Source organism: Mastigoproctus giganteus, chromosome 1 (genome assembly GCF_048544385.1).
Source record: "Mastigoproctus giganteus isolate SK-2022 chromosome 1, ASM4854438v1, whole genome shotgun sequence".
NCBI classification, from domain to species: Eukaryota; Metazoa; Arthropoda; class Arachnida; order Uropygi; family Thelyphonidae; genus Mastigoproctus; species Mastigoproctus giganteus.
The window spans coordinates 88,610,934-88,633,160 of record NC_143575.1 but is presented as its reverse complement, the minus strand read 5'-3'; the positions used below and the strand labels follow the sequence as shown (position 1 = coordinate 88,633,160).

Sequence of the window (22,227 nt, the reverse complement as noted above, 5' to 3'; positions counted from 1 at the left end):
CAGGAAAGGATCCTACCAGTCTGTATAGTTACAGACCAATTTCCCTCTGCAGTTACATCGGTAATTTACTTGAAAAAATGATCCATAATTGACTTGTTTGGATCATCGAAATGCAATAACTAATGAGTAATGATCAAACCTGTTCTGGTGAAAGCCATTTTCACAGAACAGGTTTTCCTTATATCTCATGATCATGGCTGAGTCTGCAGTTTGCAATGCCTTTGTAAAAAATGAACATCTTGTTATGGTTTCCATAGATATAGAGAAGGTTCAATATTACCTGGCACCCTGAGGTTCTCAGTGACCTCCATGCTCTTGGACTATAAGGCAATTGCCTATATTCATCAGGAACTTCCTCCAGAATTGTTGGTTCCAAGTTCGATACCACAACTCGCTTTCTATGACATTTTTACAGGAAGGAGGAGTGCCACAAGGGTCTGTACTGTATGCAACCCTTTTTGCCCTTATTATTGATTCCATCACAAAAGAACTTTCAAATACTGTTGAGACATACCTTTATACTGACAATCTCTATTTCTTGCCATTCTCAGAAAGTGAGATCCATTGAACAGCATTTGCATATATCCTTGAATAAAGTCCAAAGGTGGGCAGGGTTCAATGGCTATTGTCTGTCACAGCAGAAAAAACTGTTGCAATCCACTTTTGTAATCAATGGAAAATGCATAAAAAAAGGGTAAGCTGCAGTCATTATCAACCCACTGCAGGATGGAAGCCTCCTCAACAATTCATGCTTAGGGAATTGGACCATAATCTGCCACTCTGGTCCAGTGTGGGTTGGCTGATCGACCACATTTAGCAGTCAGGGGCTTAAACCTCTGATGGAAAATGCATACGCATCCTGAACTTCAGACGTCAAACTTTACCATTCCAGTGATTAACAACATCAGATACCTGGGATTAATCTTGGACAGGAAATTAAATTTCTATGAGCACATTAAATTTGTGCAAAATGCTGAATGTACTATGAGCTTTATCTGCCTTGTCTTGGGGAGCAGATTGTTCATCTTTGCTGCTCTTATATAAAGCATTAATTAGATCCTGTTTGTATTATGGTGCTCCACTCTGTGATTCTGCCCAAAAGAGTACACTATGCTGGCTGGATCCTATACAGTATAGTGTATTGTGGATTGTACATGGTGCTTTCAGGACATCTCCTACCCATAGTTTATATATTGAAGCTCATGAGCCCCCTCTTTACCTCCACAGAAAAACTCTACTTCTTAAGTATTCAGTCCGAATACAAAGTTGCTGGCAGTAATGTTCATGAGCCATACCTCTTTAATCCACCACTGCAAAATCTCAATAGAAACAAACCCAGTACAACAAGACCAGCAGGCTTACAACTTATTGAATTAACACAGAGTTAGAATGTACCTGTTGTCAGCAGGCAACAAGTAAGGAATTACTCTCAACCATCTTGGACTTCCCATCCTCAATTAACCTGCGATACTTATCTTCATAAATGGGAAAAGAATCACCTACCGATAATCAATGAGAAACAACTTTATGCAAGCTGTATTTAGAAATATGCTGATTTTTTGCCTATATACTAATAGCTCCAAATGACATTCAGCCATTGGAGCAGCGGCAGTATTTCCTTCTACTGTCATTCCAGCTGCCCTTCCATCTGAGTATAGTAGCTTCTCAGCAGAACTCCATGCAATTAAATTAGCCTTAGAAAACCTGAATCACTACCTTTCTGTAAAATACATAGTATACACAGACTCTCAGCTCAATTGCAATGCAAAATTCCTCCTACAAGGTTCGCCCTGTGTTAAATCAAATCAAAAATATCCTATTGCAAATTGAAGAACGTCATCAATCAGTGACCTTTCGTTGGATCCCAGCACATTCGGGATAAAGGGAAATGAACTTGCTGACAAAACTGCTAAAAATCCATCAACTTTTGGTTTAACTACCATCCATGTTCCAGCCTCTGACCCAAACCAATATTAAACTCCACTAGTTGAAACAGGACCCAAAGCTTTGGCACTCTAGCACCAAAACAGTGCAAAGAGAAGTACTTTCACAGGCACGAATATGACATACATATATGACTCACCTCGATCTACTCATAGGAGACGATCCTCCTCAGTGTCTACTGTTCAGCACATTTAACAGTGAAACGTATCTGATTGACTGCCCTCGCTATAAACAGGACAGAACATCCATCCTGTTTTCCCTGACAAATTTGCGAGAACCGATGCCATTAAAACATATTATTGACAATGATGCAAATGTCAATGAATTTTTCTCTTTTCTGAAAAAAATTGAGGGTGTATCATGAATTCTAAAATATCTCTGTAATAAAAATGAAGTGATTACAACTGAATTTTGTTTTTTAGCATTTCCCTGTGAATAGGTGCACTACAGACCAGCAGCTTATGCACCATTAAACCTCCATAATGCACACAGACTCACACTCTGTTACCACCATTGAATCAAAATACCTCCTTGCTATTACCATAGACTACTATGAGGCATTCAACAACTGCTGGTGACCCTCCATCCTTAGGCACCTCCGTAGCCAGGTGGGCAGGAGCAACAGTGCATTGCACAAGCTTCTTGATTAGACCGGGGTTTGAGCCTGTGACCACCAAATGCGGAGGATGTGGAAAGGTCAGGGAATGACCACCGCATATCCCCGGAGCAATATGGTCTTAGTTGCTAATGCTCCTAAAAACCAAATAACAACAACCACAACCTCCATCCTTAGGTACCTATGTCAAGCTCAAGCGCTTGCCAACTATATTCCAGTCTCCAAAGCTGTCTTCATAATAGAACCATTGCCATCACTGCAGCTTTCCAGCAGGTTCTTCAACTTGTTTTTAAGGGCTGTCCTCAGGGCCTTGTCTTGGGATCTTACTGTGCGTTGTAGCTCTTGATGAATTCCTTAATCTGGACTTGAGCAGGGTGAAATGTATTTTGGCTTTACTGACAATTTTGTCTTGACTGTTCAGGCTAGTACAAGAGTGCTTCTTGAAGACTGGGCAAACGCTGCCATTGATCACCTTACCAAATAGGCTGCTGCCACCACCTTACCATCTCACCTGAAATGACAAAGGCCATTCTTTTAAAAGTCAATTTAAGCATCAGACGACCTCCAGCCATCAAAATTTACTCCATCTCCATCCAACTTGTAACTGTCCTCAAGTATCTTGGCATCATCATAGACTCCAAACTTTCCTTTCAACCACATCTTCAGTACCTTAGCTCTAAAGTCAGAAACTGAAAAAGCTAATAGTTGAGGAGGCAGAAGAATCAGAAGCAGAGTAGAAAGATGTATAAAGTGAAGAAGTAAAGGTATAATACCAGAATAACTGTGGTTTACAAGGTTGTCAGGCCTACCCCATTATCTGTACCTTAGACCTCAAGTAATTTTAGATAAACTTCCAATAATCTAGAATATCTGGTAATCTAAAAACTGACTGCTATGAGCATGGCCGGATTTAAATTTGTTGTGGCCCTAAGCTGTAACATGTAAGTCCCTTCTCTCTTGCAGTTCACCTGTGACAATAATAAAAAAAGGAATTTTTAAGATGGAACAGGGCCCTTTGTAATGTGAGGCCCTAAGCTGTAGCTTGTTTAGCTTATATGTAAATTGGGCCCTGGCTGAGTCCTGTGGATGCTGGATTATAGGACTTCTACTGTAATTATTTAATAATAGAGATATGTCAGAAGAGGAAATGTTTAAAATTTTTCCCAAATTTATTATTATTATTATTATTTTTCTTTTTAGGTATATACTATAAATCAAGAATCACAGTATTTGCTTATCCAGGGAGTTCCTGCAGTAGGAGCAGGACAAGAACTTCAGAGTCTTTGTGAACAGTATGGACAAGTCGAAGAGTTTCGTCCTTTAGATGAATATCCAGCTGAGGAATTTACTGAAACTTATCTTGTTAAGTACAGCTGGTTTCCTGCCTCAAGGTAAATCATTTGTGATTGTAATTTTGAATTTATAGAACATTTTGCTTTTTTTTTTATGAACAGCAAGCTTGGGGTATTTAACCTAAGTAGTCTAATTCCTGACTACTTTACTTACAAGTTAAACTTTTTTATAAAGGCACCTGGGACAGATAGAATCTATTCAGTTATAATGGAGGAGGCAGCAAGGGAAGTAAGCAAACTCTTAGCCATAATTATGAGAGCATCCTTAGAGTCAGGGGAGATCCCCATGTACTGGAGATGTGCAAATGTATCCCCAATTCACGAAGAGGGTTCAAAGGGTGACACAAATATTTATAGATCTGATAGTTTAACTTCTGTTCTGGGGAAAATAATGGAGTCACTAGTTAAAGAGGTGATACAGGATCACCTAGACAAGACAGCAGTAATAGCTCAGACACAGGTTGGGTTTGTTAAGGGGAAGTCTTGTCTGACCAGTTCGATTGGATACTATGATGTGGTCACAAAGGATCTGGATGCGAAAAATAATTTTGATATCATATACTTGGATTTCTTGGAAAGCTTTTGATACTGTTGCACATGGAAGACTGCTGTATAAATTGGAGCAGTATGGCATTAAGGGCAAGTTACTGCAATGGATAAAGGGCTGGTCTAGTGGGAGATGGCAGAGAGTGGTAATAAATGGATACTGCTCTACATGGACTAATGTTATTAGTGGAGTCCCCCAGGGTTCGGTGCTGGGACAATTGTTGTTTTGTGTATTTATCAATGATATTGATGAAGGTATATCAGGCTTAATGTCCAAGTTTGCAGATGATACAAAGGTTGGCAGGGTTGTTAATGACAGTATGCTACTACAACAGGATCTAGAAAAGTTAGGTAGATGGGCTGAGAAGTGGCAACTGAAATTTAACATTGGCAAATGCAAAGTACTCCATATGGGTAGAAGTAACCCAATAGAAACATACCAGTTGTGTGGTACTACACTCAGGAAGGTGTAGAATGAAAAAAAGACCTGGGGGTAATTGTGCAGTCAGATTTAAAGTTCTCTGAACAGTGCAGACGGGTTGCCAGAGCAGGTCATGGAGTTTTGTCAATGATATATAGGAATTTTGCTAGCAGAGACAAGGAAGTGATTATCCCTTGGTAGAAGGCAATGGTTAGGCCACACTTTGAGTACTGTATACAGGTCTGGAGGCTTCATTTTAGGAAGGATGTAGAGTTGCTAGAATGAGTACAGAGAAGGGCAACAGAGAAAGGTTGGTGAGAGGAACAAAGGGGTGCACTTACGAAGAAAGGCTTAAGTTCTGAAAGTTGCAGCATCTGGAGACTAGTCACCTGTGAGGTGATCTGATCAAGATGTATAAGACCTTGAATGGTTTGAGCAGGCTCAGTGCTGACGGGATACTTTTGCTTTCTCAGATTAAGAATCTGAGGGGGCATAGATTCAAATTGAGGAAAGACAGTTGTAGAATATATGTGTGGAAGTTTGCCTTTAGCCAGCAGATAGTTTATTGCTGGAACAGACTTCCATCTGTTGTTGTGGAAATTGATAGCTTAAATAAATTTAAGGCTGAGTTAGACAAACATTTGGAGTGACTGGATGGGTTTAATTTGAAGGGTTTTTTTTTTTTTTGGCTGATTCTGTATAAGCTTGCTTTCATGCATCATATGCCACAACTAATGCTAATGCAAAAAAGAAAAAAAAAAACCTTTTCCTGTAGTTATACTAATCCAGCTGGTCTTTGAATTGCACGAAGCTCTCACCTTCAAGTTTCATGCAGGCAACTTATTCCAGTGATGGTCATCTTGCTGACTAAAAGAAGACTTCCTACAATTCAGTCTGTAACTGCTCTCTGTCATAGTATGAATATATGTCTTCCAGTTTTAGCATTATTTAATACAGGACCTCAATTATCCAAGCTTTATTAACCAACGTCTTTACTAACTGAGCCAGCTAGCAAAAGAAAAAAATAATAGTGAGAGAATTTTTAAAACACTGTGCAGCTAAACTGGAAGTGAGAGATTTTGCATCAGTAGCACTGTTTTTGGAATTCGGACACTTTGAACCAGAGCCTGAATTGTTAAATATTACATAGCTGCCAACTCTCTCTCTCTGATTTTATGATAGCGAATCTGCCTTTTTGGCTCAATCTGATTCCCTTTTCCATCTCACTAACATAACATAGTTTCTCATTATTTGAAATAACTGTTTTTCTCAATCTTTTCATTTTGCAAAAAAATTGCAACGCTGTATTGAGATCAGAAATTTTTAAAAATTCTGTGAAGTTATTCTCATTTATGAATACAGCCATAATAAACACCCGAGAATAGTATTTCTGTAATTGTTTGGTCAGTCATAAAAAAAAGCTAACTTTATTCTGAGGTTTTTTATTTCGAATTTAATGTATATGATATGGCCCAGGGATGATATGCTCTATTTATATAGCAATAAAATTAATAAAAGAAACTTAATTTTTATAAAAACTAATAATATCATTAAAGATTTATATTTAAAGAAATCAAATGTACAGGATGGCAGGTCCTCTAATTCACTTTGCTGGTAGTCTAGAACTAAGAACAATATAAAACTACCCACCCTGTCAAAGAATTTTTAAGGGCCACTCTCCTTACCAATCACAGTTATAAAAGACCAATGAGAGAAGCGTACAGAGACAATATGTGATGAATATCAAAACAGGTTGATGACAAACTGATCAGTAGTATAGCACAACATTCACAGAAAACTTTTACAATGAGAATTTTACATGTGGTAAAACACTTGTGTAGTTTTAGCAATAGTGTGCCATCAAGGTGGTTTGTGTGCTGATATGATCAAATGAAGTGTTAAAACTTTATATATTTAATATAATTATAGTGGAAGTTGTATGATTTTATAAATAAATTTGGTATGTGGTCAAGTTGTGTTCTCCCTATGGACTGGAGATGTGTGAATGTATGCCCAATTTGTAAAGGGGGGATCAAAAGGCGATGTGAGTAATTACAGACCAGCTAGCTTAACAATATCTTCCAGAGAAAATAATGGCATCATTGATTAAAGAAGTAATGTAGGACCATCTGGATAGGAATGCAATTATACTGCAATCACAGCATAGATTTGTTAGGGGGAGCCTTGTCTAACCTAACCAATCTGATAGGTTACTCTGATGCAGTGACCAAGGGACTGGTTGTAACAAAATACAGCAGGCCCTTGTTATAACGTGGTTCGCTCTATGCTGATTCGCTATAATGCTGTTCTTATATTATAACCTGTATCTTACTTTGTTGCTGTCATAACTCACTATAATGCTCTTTTACCAGTGTACAGATTAAAAATTTGGCATGTTTAACGAAAACATTTCATCTGATGTAGTCGATAGCTGGAAAAAGAATAGCAAAACAGCATTAAAAAGTTTCCCATGCCGACTTGTGAAATTTTCCCATGCTCAGTCAAATTTTCTTCCACGCAAATGTAATTGCAGTATGGTGGCTTGTTATGTAATTCCGAGATCAACATTTTAAAAAATGATCGAGTATATTGCTTGTAATATTTGCGTTACATCCAAAGTCTAGTCATCACCCAGTACAGTGTTAGGTAACAGACAGTTTACTCGAACATTGTATAATAATTAATGCAGCACAGTTACATTTTCGATTAATAATGGCGGAAAAGTAGTCAAGCATTCTGGTCTTTGCCAAAGCTATTGGCTGCGGCTTCTATACATCAGTACTCCCACTTCTTTTACAACTGGATGGTTCTATTGCATCCTCAGATAAAGACAAAGCTGAATTATTAGCATCCTTTTTTTTTTTTCAAATTGTATTGCTGATCTTGGTAAACCACTTATCATACTGAATACATTCCACTTGATGCCTCCTGAGCCTTCTGAAGGATTTTAGAATAATTCTGAACAATCACGATAATAAGAAGCTCCAGGTCCTAATGGCATGTCTCCACTTGTTGTCAAAACCTGTGCTCCTGATCTTTCTCCTTTTTGCATTTCTTATTCCATTGGTGTTTTTTCTTCTGCTAGAAATTCTCATAACCAGCCCCCAAAAAAGGTGACAAATTCCTCCCTTCCAATTATCACCCCATTGCACTTACGTTTGCTTTTTCCAAATTAATGGAAAAATCCACTAACGGGTACTATTAGCATGTTTGTTGCCACTTCAGGAACAAGGAGTCGTCAATGTATAAAGAATTAGAATTAAAAAAGAAGGGATAATCACCCCCCACCAGGAACCTGATACTCACTTTTAATATACCGAAGCCATCCAGTTCAGTAAAAGCAGGATATCTACATTGCAATATTAGAACATACATCCCAAATCCTCTGTTTCAATTGCTAGAAGTTTGGACACTCACAGACTGTATGTAGAGGAAAACTGACATGTGCAAACTGTGGATACCAAGAACATCTCACTTCTACTTGCACAGCTGGAAATTATAAATGTGCAAATTGTAAAGGGGAACATACTGCATACTCAAGAGAGTGTGAAATCTGGAAGTGCGAAATCTAAGATAGAAAGGAAAAAAGAATACAAAAGTACAAAGCAGAAAACAATCACATATCAAGAAGCTAAAAAAGCAATTGCAATAAACATAGAAAATAAACTTTCGTATGCTCAAGTCATCACAACAAAAAAGAATCTGGAAATTAGACTTCCTAATTCAAAATGCTGTGGAACACAAACAGATGTCACAATTCCCCCAAGAGAATCTCAAAATGGGCTTGCGAATTCTACAAATCTTCTCCACTACAAAGACAACAATAAAAAATGGTTAATATGCCTCTATCTTTTCCCCCTGATAACACTGAAAGTGTTAGAAGAAAAGTAAACAAAATGAAGAAAAGTTATACAGAAACAAAGATTACAGAACAAATGGTATTGAGGTAGGAAATACCAGAGAGGACCCCATTCTTGAAATTTTTGTTGAAGAAGAAATGGATACAGGAAGACTATTTTTCAAAGAAAGACAGAGAACAATGTGAGGAGGAGTTGCAATATTAGTCAATAGACATGTGCCATCTCAAACAATACCATTGAGTGCCCCCTTAGAAGCAGTTGCAGTCTGTCTAGCAATAGGCATTGATATTACTGTAACCTCAATATATCCACCTCCTAGCCAAGAACTCTTCTTGAAAGATTGTGAAGCACTGATTGTCCAATTACCCTCTCCATTCTTCATTTTAGGTGACCTAAACGGGGATCACTCACTATGGGGCAATCCAAAAATAGACCAGAAGGTTAAACAAATCGAGAAAATAATAGTTGAGAACGACCTCATGATTCTGAATGATGGTACACATACATATTTCCACCTAACATAAAAAACAGCTCTGCAGTAGACTTATCAATCTGTTACCCCACACTGTATCTGATGATTCAATGGACCGTGTATGAGAATCCATTGGGCAGTGACCACTACCCCATATTTTTGAAAATCATGAAGTGGTGAAAATCATGAATAATGAAAATCATTTGAAAATATATGATGCAGACTGGGAAACTTTCAGGACAATAATGAAATTAGATTGCAATATTATTAAACAAGAATCAGTGCAAGCAGCAGTGGCTTATGTCAAAACTAGCATTCTCCAAGCAGCTGAAAAGACAATACCCAAACTCATATAACATTAGAATGTATCCAAAATCATGATGACCATGATGGAATAGCGAGTGTCAGGAAGATAAAAAAGAGAGAAATGCAGCCTGGAACCTCTTTTGCCAAAATCCAACAGATAATTTAATCCAATTCACGAGAGTCAGAGCTAAGATCAGAAAGTACATAAAATCAACAAAAAACCGACTTGGATGAAATTCGCATCCACTATAACCAGTTCCACACCAGCTACACTTAACTGGTGTGGAACTGGTTTGGAAGAAGATCAGAAAGATGACAAACTGTTCCCAAATAAATCCTTCCCCATTACTGAATTGGAAAGGGCAGTTGGTCACAAATCCCTTAGATATTGTCAACATGCTTGGTGAAAATTTTGCCAATGTCTCTGCTAATTTTACATACCCAACTACTTTCAAAACTTACAAGAATGAGGCCAAGAAAACAAAACTAAACTTTTCCACTAATCATAACGAACGATACAACTTGCCCCTCACAATAGAACTACTAAAACAAACTCTGCTACAGATGAAACAGTGCAGTTGACCCGATGAAATACATTATACAATGATACAACAATTAGATGAACAATCTCAATTAGCCCTGTTAGATTTATTCAACAAGATGTACAGGCAGTGGCAGTTCTCGCTTTACAAGTTTTCACTTTACGAGTTCTCGGGTTTACGAGTTTTTTTCCAAAGTATCAACAAAATCGAAAATATGAACATGAATTGCAAAAAATGAAAGTTAAACATTCATAAATACCGCATTTCAAACTACGTGCATAGCTGGGTATGTATGTGTACCCAGCTTTACGATATTAATCTGTTCCAGAGACACCATCATATCGTTAAAATATCGTAATGAGAACCCAACAACATATTGTTTTTTGATAATTTGTTTCAAGATCTCGGAAGTTGAAATTTTAGCTGTATAACTAAGCTATTTATCTCTCTCTCTCTCTCTCTAAAATGTAATTTTTAAGGTTACGAGCATGACCTTAAGGCTGTATAAAAGGCCTTTGTGGTATTTTTCTAAAACACATTTCTGGAAGTCACGACCGTAAAACAATTTGCGCTTTCCGGTTTATTGGGTTTTTCTGTTACTGCAAGCAATTATAAACGGGTAGTAAACTCGATCTTCTTGCATTCCACACAATTCCGATAGCTGGAATTGTGTGGGTTTTTTTTACATTATTATGGTGAAATGTGTTTCCCCTTTACTGAAATCTTCAATTGTATAAAAAACAAATCAGTTTTCAGAATCTTCTCTTCGTTCCTTTTTTTTTTTTAAGCTTCGTAAACTTGTTACTCCACACGAATCATGTTAGTTGCAATTTGTGTGTGCCGTTAAAAAATGATTATGCATGCAATTGTGAAATTTATAATTAAAAGAGATTATCTTGGAAACAAATGCCTCTTGAAACATTTCTGAAGAAGATGACTCCTTATGCAACAAACCAATGAGTGCTGAGCCAATGATGAGTGATCAACGAGTGTGCATTTAGTCGATGATGATGAAGAATAAACATTCTTTAACATTTGTAAGTCATAAATAATTTCTCTATTATTATAATTTGCTTGATTTTACAGGCTATGTTTTCATTTCTTTGGATAAATCCATCATTGTTGAGAACATAATCCCTATTTTTAACATTATATATATGTGAAATAAATTCCCGCTTTACGAGCGCACGCTAGGAACGAATTAACTCGTAAAGTCGAGAACTACCTGTACCTTGAAAATACTTTTCCAGACAAATGGCATCAAGCAATAATACTACATTCCTGAAAGATGGAAAAGACCTATCAGATCCACAGAATTATTGCCCTATAGTTTTGACTAGCTGCTTAGGCAAGATCCTTGAGAAAATGGTCAATAATATACTAAGAGGGTACCTAGAAAATAATAATCTTCTCAATACAGCACAATATGGTTTTCGGAAAAATCACTCTACATTAGATGTACTTGTATAATCGGAAAACCAGGTAAAACATTCTTTTCTCAGAAAACATCAAGTCATGGTTAAAAACATCAAGTCAAGTCGTGGACTAATGTTATTAGTGGAGTCCCTCAGGGTTCAGTGTTGGGTCCATTGTTGTTTTCTGTATTTATAAATGATATTGATGATGGTATATCAAGCTTAATGTCCAAGTTTGCAGACGATACAAAGGTTGTCAGGGTTGTTAAGGACACTACTGACAGTATGCTGCTGCAACAGGATCTGGAAAGGTTGAGGAGATGGGCTGAGAGGTGGAAAATGAAGTTTAACATTGACAAATGTAAAGTACTACATATGGGAAACAGTAACCCCAGACCAACGTATCAACTCTGTGGTACTACACTGACTGTGGTAGAGAATGAAAAGGACCTGGGAGTAATTGTGCAGGCACATATGAAGTTTTCTGAGCAGTGCAAATAGGCTGCAAGAGTAGCCCATGGTGTCTTGTCAATGATATATATAGGAATTTTTCTAGCAGGGATAAGGAGGTGATTATTCCCTTGTATAAGGCAATGGTCAGGCCACACCTTGAGTACTGTATACAGGTCTGGAGGCCTCATTTCAAGAAGGATGTAGAGCTGCTGGAATGAGTACAGAGAAGGGCAACAAGATTAGTGATTGGAACAAAGGGTTGTTCTTACGAAGAAAGGCTTAAATCTTGCAAATTACAGTGTCTGGAGACTAGGCACCGGCGAGGTGATCTAATAGAGGTGTATAAAGCCTTGAATGGTTTGAGCATGCTCAATGCTGATAGGATTCTTCCTTTTACTCAGAATAATCACCGGAGAGGGCATAAATTCAAATTGAGGAAAGACAGATTGAGGATATATGTGCGGAAATTTGCCTTTAGCCAGCGAGTAGTTGGTTGGTGGAACAGATTTCCATCTCTTGTTGTGGAAGTCGATAGCCTAAATAAATTTAAGGCTCAGCTGGACAAGTATTTCAAATGAACGGAGGGATGAAATGGGAGTGTTTTTTTTTTGTTTTTTTTTTTTGGCTGATGCTGCATAAGCTTGCTTTCTTGCATCATATGCCTCTACTAATGCTAATGGTTAATTTTGATATTGAGAAAGCATACAGCACCACATGGTGCTATGGTATTCTTAGAAGGTTACATCAACTTGGACTTAGAGGACCCCTATACATATGCAATTTTCTTAAGAATAGAACTTTCTGAGTTCAAATTAACAATACACTTACCAAAACATTTGTCCAGGAAGAAGGAGTCCGGGATCCATACTAAGTGCCACACTTTTTTTCAGTCCACTTCAGCACAATAATAGAACAAATACCAAACAACATGTTCACAACTGTTTATGCTGATGATTTCAGCATTTCTTATCAAGCACAACATATGAGGACAATAGAATGGCAATTACAAATAGCCATAAACAGTCATAAAATGGACAGAAAGAAATGGATATAGAATTTCAGAACAAAAGACCACATATACATTTCTGCAGAAAAAGGAATCTCCATCCTGATCCTGAATTCAGGCTGAAAGGACAGACATTCCAGTCGAAAATACAGGTAGTTCTCGACTTTATGAGTTAATTCATTCCTAGGGCACGCTCGTAAAGCAAAAACTCGTAAAGCGGGAATTTATTTCCTGTAGACATAAGGTTAAAAATAGGGATTACATTCTCAACAATGAAATTAGTTAGCTAATTAGTTTATGTTTAAACAATGATTGATTTATCCAAAGAAATGAAAATGTAGCCTGTAAAATCAAGCAAATCATAATAATAGAGAAATTATTTATGACTTACAAATGTTAAAGAATGTTTATTCTTCATCATCATTGACTAAATGCACACTTGTTGATCACTTATTGTTGGCACGACACTCGTTGGTTTGTTGCACAAGGAGTCGTCGTCTTCAGAAATGTTTCAAGAGGCGTTTGTTTCCAAGATAATCTTCTCTTTTAATTATAAATTTCATGATTGCATGCATAACATTTTTTAAAGGAACACACAAATTGCAACTAACACGATTTGCGCGGAGTAACAAGTTTACAAAGCTTAAAAAAAGGAATGAAGAGAAGATTCTGAAAATTTCTTTGTATTTTATACGATTGAAGATTTCAGTGAAGGGAAAACACGTTTCACCAATGTAAAAATGTCACCAATGTAGGCACCAGCGAGGTGATGTTTTTTTTTTTTTTTTGGTTGGTGCAGCATAAGCCTCAGGCTTCCTTGTACCTTATGGCTAATAATAATAATAATGTCAGAATATATGGCAACAAACAAGCAGACAGAGTTGCTAAAGAAGCTAACAGCAATATTTAGCAGCTCTGTCTGCTTGAGGTACGGAAAGCCCCAATGGCTATTTAGCACTCATTTAGCAGAAAAATCAACTTTTCTTCTAAGAATAGTGCACCCCAAGATTTAGTTCTTTCTTCCAGTCTTTTTCTCTTGTCAAGAGATAAAAGTGGCTGGCAACAACAGTGGCAAATCTTAACCAAAAGTCTACTTCAACCATGGAAATCCAGCATACAACATTATGAAGTGATACTTGTAGGATAGGACACATTCATTTCAGCCACTTTTGTCTCTTGCAAGGAGAGGATCCCCCTCTATGTCCTACCTGCCATACACAACAAACAGTGGAACATGTACTAATTACTTGTTTAGCTTTTTCAGCCAAGTGCCGAAACTGCTTTAAAGAGTTAATAACCCAGTATCACTCCTTTACTCTCAAAACCATATTGGAAGACAGGAAAAATATATAAAAGATGTTTTTCAGTTCCTCAAGGAAATAAACTTCTATAACTAAATATGAAATCAAATGTTATCCCTGTATTAAACTATACACACTCCTTGATCCTTGTAAATTGTTTCCAACAAAATACGAACACGAACAGAACTGCCATATAAAACCTTCAAGTTGCATTTTAGCCCCAGTAGCTCTTGCACCAAGAACTCATAAATCAGTCAGTCAACTGGTATTGCTCAGTTCATTTCATGTACTTTTCATCTTACAGTGCTCATTTATTGACTGCAATTGAATGGATGTATATTTATGTTAACACACAAAAATTGCAGTTTGTTTTGATGCAAGATTGCTTCCTGGCAGCAAACATATTAAGCTCTCTCAACCTGTTATTTCATCAGTGATTGACATTGTGGATTCCATGAGTGTCGATCCACTATTGACTTATCTTGCTTATCTTTGGAAAAATTTGGTGGAAAAATTTTGTCAAAAACCCAAGCATAAAATTTCTGTCTTTTTGATCATGTTTGGCATAAAGGTCTTAAGTTCCCATCTTATATCTTGCTGACTGTTTTTTGCAATTGGGTATCCAGTTGTCCCACTCCCTTCCAACTGTTTACTGCTGGTGATGGTAGATGTCTTCTAACTTTTCTGCTAAGAATAGTGTGCACCAAGATTTAGTTCTTTCTTCCAGTCTTTTTCTCTTGTCTATTAATGACTTCTTCCACTGACTTGGAATCCTGTCCATAATTTTGTTGATGATAGTATACTAAATTTCACCTTTCGGTTTTAGAAGCCAGAAGGTGAAAACAGCCTGTACTCCTGGAATGTTCACCACCAATTCATTAAATTTGAGCTGATATCAAGGAAATTCTTCATCTCCAGACTCACAGAACCAACTTTTTCATTTATCTGCTTCTGCTTTCTGGAACAACCTTCCTGCCAATATATTTCCTAAAAACCACCATCTGCAGAAATTCAAGTCTAATATCAGCAATTGTCTTTTGTTTCCTCATCCTTCAACCTCTATATGGTACTAAGTATTGTAGGTTCTAATACCTTTCATATTTAAAAAACAATGAATAAATAAATAATTATAACTTTATTAATTTAGGCTTATGCATATTCTGTATACTGTACATTTTATACATGCTGGTACTCTTATTTTTTTTTTTTTTTTTGTTTAATAAAAATTTTAAATAAATCTTTATATGCATACTTTTATTTCATTTATGGAAAAAATACTGTAAAGTAATAAATAAATCAAAGACCACTATAAAAAGATGAAAAAAAAGTGTTTTCTGTTATCCGAGATTTCTATCATCCCAGAACAAGTCTTCGCTGTACTATTAAAATTTTGACTTCATTCATTTTAATTCCTTTTGAGAGCTGTATAAGACTCATTCAGATACACATCTAAGGTACCTAGTGGCTGAGCTCTGTATCCTGCATATTTGAAGACACTTCTTCCATGGACTTCCTTGATCTGGGTACCATTACATGGTGAGTGGACCTCCCAGAAATGCTTCTGGTCTTCTAGATCAGAGTCACTGGATCCAATGCCTATACCTAGTGGGCATTAAATACCATACTTGTGTAGCCCTGTGCCACAGCCCATTGAAACTCAAAGGGGGAAAACTAGAAGAATATGCTACTTTGGTACCTATTCTGACTAAACAGGAGGTCCTGCATTGACCCAATTGAGATCAGTTAGCATCCTGTTCATAGTACCTGCTAGTCTGAAATGGATGTCTCCTCATAGGGGATGTCCATTGCAGACTAGCAGGTGTACAGGCATCCTATCTCTGACAGGAAAATGAAAAGGGAAATGGGTTCCAGGCATGTGGAAAGAGCTATGGCACACTGAAACAGGATGAAAAGCTTTGGCACTCTAGTGCCAAAACAGTGCAACGAGAAGTGGTACTTACATGGCCACAAATAGAAAACACACACACACCTGACTCACAGGAGAGGATCCTCTTCATTGTCCAGTTGTCCACACTGTTCAGCACATTTAACAGTCAAACATATTATTGATTGCCCTTACTAATCTAACAGGACAGAACATCTTTCCTGCTTTTCCTGACAAATCTTTGAGAACCAATGACACTACAGTGTATTATTTGCAATGGTGCAGACACCAATGAATTTTTTTGTTTTCTGAAAAAAATATTAGAATATATAACATAAATTGTGAACAGGTCTCTGTAATAAAATTGAAGTGGTTACACCTCTGAATTTTTTTTTTTTGTTGTTGTGTTTCTTTACTCCTATAAGAAAATACTAGTTATTGATTAAAAAAAAAAAATTTAATTTGATCTTCCCTTCTGTATTGTAATCACTGAAAAACAGCCTGAAAAGTAATTTATATGAAGGTAAGTTAGTAAGTAAAGAAAGTAAGTAAGTAAAGTTGCCCATGGTCCAAAAAGTTTGTAAAGTCCATTTTGATATAAAGCAGAGTGTGACTAATATATAGGTTAGTGCAAATGCATCATTTTAACATAGCTATCTATAGTTAAATTAATTAATTAAATTGGCATCGTTTTGGTTATATCTCATATTGTGACTGCCTTCACAATGAGTTGCCATGGTATTGTACTACCTTGAATAAATAACACTTCACCAGTGGAGAAGACTATTGTTATTTATTCTCAGCGGATACCACCACCACCACCCAGACGGCACCGTTTCAAAGCTTGTTGGCTTCGCTTCGGTGGGTGGGCAGGCACCCTGGTGTTGCAATAGTGACAACCCAGTTATTAAGTATAACTTCACAATATGAGAGATGCCTGATGGTACATAGTGATATAGACTATAAAGTATTTAAGGGCAAAGGCCTCATGCATTTCTACCTCGTAGCATGAGGCCTTTGTCTTTAAATACTTTAAATATGTTTCCCCTCTATGGTGTTGTTTTGCATATTGTATAGTAAAGTATTCTGATTTCAGAACAGCAAAAAAACTTTTGGATGACAAGTCTTTTTTTGGTGGTATTCTTCATACATGCTATGCTCCGGAATTTGAAAGTGTAGATGAAACAAGCAAAAAACTGCAGGAAAGACGTAAATTTATTGCATCAAGAACAAGGAAAAGTAAGTTGCATTGTATTTTATTATTGTGCCAAATTTATTTTATTTTTTTGTGTTAGCGTTTTGTTATGCCTAATATTATTCCAAAACTTGTAACTACTTTGTTCATTTCCAGATGAAGATTTGGATAGCTTGTTTATTTAGTTGCAGTGATTGATTTAGTTAAATGTTGAAAATGTATTGTTGCTGTAATTGTGCTCAATGTTGGTAGCAGCAGTAGTCTGGACATTGGGTCTCAAAAAAATACTGCTTAAACATGAAAATGACTTCTTGATCATTAGGTTGGAATAGGAAAGTGGTGTTTTGGGGAAGGAACACTTCTTTAATTCAGGGGTGAGAACTAGAGGAATGCACAGGCCGAAATTTTATAATTTTACCTGGCCCTACCTGAAGGCAGTTCCACCTGACCTGTACCTGGCCCTTAGCTGAGTCGAGCCGAAACATGAAGAGCAGCCCACCAAGCCCATCCAATACTCTTAATTTGTTTATCAAATGGTGTACCTTTCCATACAAACCACCATTTCCAACATCACATGTTTCATGTAATTAATAAAGTTATTTATAACTTCCCTTGATGTTTGTTCTTTGAGGTAATAACAATTCCTAATTTCCCTATTTTTGTATGCTTTAAGGATGTAACATACAAATGAAATGAATATTGACTCATTCCACTTTCGTGCTAAAGGTTTAGCAGACATTAATTGCACTACACCACTGCCTTAGGTCAAAACTGGTATATATCAATTTATTCAATTTTGTAGGATCATTCCACATAGTAAGCTAATGATTCCACACTTATAAGGAACTGTCAGTTTTGTGTATTAATCATGACGGTATATCCTCATCTGTATCGTGGAATTAAAAACATTAGGCACCATTCTGAACATTGTACTGTGACTGTAAATAAATGCAGAAGTGAAACATGAAGATATACTGATGATTACGAAAGGACACACTGACCTATATTTCATTTTATTATAATTCTTAGAAAAATAAAAAGAACTTAACACTGATTTATGAAATGCAAGCTATTCATATGTGCAACGTAAATAAATATATATTCATTCAATACATAATAAAGGAAAAGCATCTCAACTGGGAAACCATACAAACATAAACTAATTGAAAGCTACAATTTGTGTGGGTTAAGGGTTAGCTTACTAAATTGCATATGACTAAAGTAGTGTGATGAAAAATACAGTTTAGTGATGTGAGAACTGTGGTGTTGAGGTCCCAGGTGGATTATCTGAAATCATTACGTACAAAGCTTACTGTTAATCAATAGACTATTAAAAGCACATACTTGTATTCTGCAATGCTTTTAGATGAGAGTATTTCAGAATGGGGTGAAAAAACTAAAAAAAATCCATAAAAAAATTATTTAAAAGTAAAAATAGAATTGTAAACATTTAAAGGTGAATCAATGAAGGGTTAAGTAAATTGTCAACTCACTGCATTTGACATATTTTTAAGCTAAACATCCTTTGGGTACATTTTGTTCCATGTTTTGTAATAAAATGGAATCAACACTTTTCTTACTTAGAGAGGGTCTACACTCCTGCACAACGAACCTGGCTGCAATAAAATTTTTTTCACTGCATTTGCTGGTGGCAGGTACCCAAAGTACATGTTTGGCAATTCTCGATAGAAACTTGAATTCCTGTCCATTGTTTCTACACCAATCAAATAAGTCATGAAGTTCAACATAATCTACGTTGATATTCATATATTTCTCAATTTCGTCTTCTAACTATTCGACTGCTCAGTTGCATCTTCGGCTAAGGTAAAGAAAGCCAACACGAGAACGATGAGAAACGTTAGATAACTTACGCGGAAAATTAGTTTCACAACACTGGACTCTAGTGCTGCTCTCTCGGTAAACAGATGGTAGGTGTTATCGGTCTGGAGCCGAAATCGAGAAGGATATATTGATTGACAGGTAGGTGTGGCAAACAATGAAATGATTGATGGTGGGCATGACATAACAAGCTACTGTGTAGTCATTGGTTGGCATTATAATGTGTATTTATAAGTAAAGAATGGTGCATAATAGTTTTGTGATGAACGGTAAACAGGTAATAGTAGCGATGAATCTTTTAAAGTTGTAAGGAAAATAAAACGTTGGTTGATTTTTTGATGAAAACTAAATTAATAAAAGTTTCGTTCTGTTAATTTTTATGTAACTGATTATGTTTTTTTCTCATTATTAAAAGCAGATTTTTGGAGTTCATGAGTGTTTTTACTATATTGTTGATTTAGGTTTGGTTACGAAAAAAAAGGTTTCTTTATTTTTTTGTTATATTTCGTAACCTGACCTTTAAATGGTAGGTTAGGAAATAAAGGAAAAGAAAGAAAGATTCTTTATATAGTGAATAGCTATTGAGGTGTTGATTTATGTTATGATACATGTGTATCTGCACGAGTATCTTTAAAAATAAAAGTACAGTAATAAAAAATTAATATTTTGTTAATAAACAATTTATGTGCTAGTCCACCTATGAGTCTAAAGAAATAAAGGTTAGGTTACCCTCTCCATTTCGGGAGGGGTTCAAGCTCCCATGGGATTCAAGTGGAGGTAACCTGACCTTTTTTCACTATTATTATTAAACAAGAAAAATAAAAATACAGTCAAAAAAATTTTTTTTATGAATGTATTTCTAAATATGACTGATTCTAAAGAAAAAAGGTTAGGTAACCTGACCTTTATTAACCATTATGGAAAGCGTTCATTAGGGCAAGTTACCATTAATGTTTCTGAGTGATACTAAACCGATGTTATCGTGTGCTGTGTTCACACACCAATCAGCACATCGTTTGCCATGCCTACCTGTCAATCAGTATATTGTTCTCGACTTTGCTCCAGACCGATAACACTTACTCTCTGTTTACCGAGTGAGCAGTGCTAGAGTGCCTTATCGGGAAACTAATTTTCTGCGTAAGTTATCTGACATTTCTCGTCCTTCTCGTGTTGGCTTTCTTTACCTTCGCCGCATCTTAAAATGTGCTGAAATCCAAAATCTTCAGCTTCTTTCTTATTTTATTTTATTTTTTTGATTTGGTAGTTGTTGGCGCATCGGCTTCTGTGGCCATATTGCACCTCCCAAGGTTTTTTCAGTACTTTGATCCAAGCCCGAGGCGGGAATCGATTTGGGTTGCCGGGCAGGTACTTTACCCACTCGGCTAGCCCGGTCGGCTTCTTTCTTATATGTTGGTCATTGTTGCTCACATTTTCCTCACAAACATTTTTTTTTGATATAGCTGCAGTGGTTTGGAATTCTTTGTCACATTTAAGCTTTTCTATTAAATTTTGCACATCATCCTTTGTTCCTTCTTGTTCATCACTTTAAAGCATTCTTAACTGGCAGAAATTTGGGCACAAGAACAAAGCAACTCTGCAATTTATGTGCTTTGAATTTTTCATTCAGAATCACATGAGTGTGAGTTTTTAATTCGCCAGTTCATGAATGTCTGAAACCAACATGTTTAAAGGTGATTTAGTAAATTAAATTAAATCATATTGGCAGAAAAAGCAAACATGTTGTGTATATACTACCACTTTGCTTATTGGAGGCTTGAAGTGGTGAAACCCATGTTTAGTCTCTAGAGCAAAGTTTTCGGCATCCCCCTCTCCCCATGCTTCTCCTTCAACCCATGCACGGTACTAAGTACTATAGGTTTTGATACCTTTCGTGCTTGGGGTTTTCATAAAAAAAAAAAAAAAAAAAAAAAAAAAAAAATGTATCTGCTTCAAGTTGCAGTGAAACTTTTTGAATGTTTTAAGGAAGTTCACCAGCATATCTGTAGGGTCTTATGTTGAACATGAGATATATATATATTTTTTTTTCCCCCTCAGCATTCTATTAGAATATTTTCAGTATCTTGATAATTAGCATCAAATTTATTCATACATGTTTATTCTGGTGTGCCAATATGACTCTCACCATTGTTTACTTTACAAAGTTATTTATTTTTGATTCCTTGTAAATAAAGACATAAGCTTCCTACCAAGAAAGAAAAGATACCTTTCTTTTGTATACAGGGTGTTTCAGTTAAACGTTTCAGAACTTCTAAGAGGGGTAAGGTACATCCTGACAACTCGAAATCATATAGCAATGTGGGGTCGGAAATGCTTTCCTGAAGCGGTGTTGTACACAGAAGCACCATAAAGAAAAGAGACCGTAAGTGAGAAATCGTTTTAATAATACATGAAAAGAAGCAAAAGGTACATGGATTAAAGTAAGTGTTCGAAGTTTCTTCCACGGGCTACAATGCACGCCTCACATCTCCGACGCATGGACATCCGAACATTCTGGAATACTCCAGGCGAATTTCGAATTTCTTCGGCAGCTACTGCGATTCTTGCAACCAGCTCCTCAGCATTGTCAACAGGGGTGTCATAAACTAGCGATTCCATATGACCCCAGAAATAAAAATCAAGACATGATAGGTCGGGTGACCGAGCAGGCCAACGCACGGGACCACCACGTCCGATCCACTGTTGACCAAATGTGACATCCAGGTAGTTACGAACATCTCCGCTATAATGGGCAGGGGCTCCATCGTGTTGGAACCACATTGTGTGTTGCGTCGATGCAGAAATCTGTTCATCTCTCAAAAGTTGTGGCAATACTTGCTGCAGAAAGATCAAGTAGATAGGTCCGGTTAGACGACACGGTAAGGTAAGGTCCGATGAGGTGATCTCCCATAATACCGGCCCATTCATTGACCGAAAATCGAATCTGTGCTGCACGACGACTTCTGTGTTCAATACCGCTTCAGGAAAGCATTTCCGACCCCACATTGCTATATGATTTCGAGTTGTCAGGATGTACCCTACCCCTCTTAGAAGTTCTGAAACGTTTAACTGAAACA

At 36.7% G+C, this 22,227-nt stretch overlaps 1 protein-coding gene across 1 annotated transcript in view; it reads left to right on the top strand.

Annotated features, from left to right (window-relative positions):
• LOC150090977 (uncharacterized) overlaps nucleotides 1-22,227 on the top strand; it is a 52,115-nt gene that overhangs the window by 8,365 nt on the left and 21,523 nt on the right. The window contains exons 2-3 of the mRNA XM_090380910.1: nucleotides 3,761-3,951; nucleotides 17,216-17,358. Of these exons, the coding sequence (XP_090237036.1) occupies nucleotides 3,761-3,951; nucleotides 17,216-17,358 (334 nt within the window). The remainder of the gene's footprint in view (nucleotides 1-3,760; nucleotides 3,952-17,215; nucleotides 17,359-22,227) is intronic.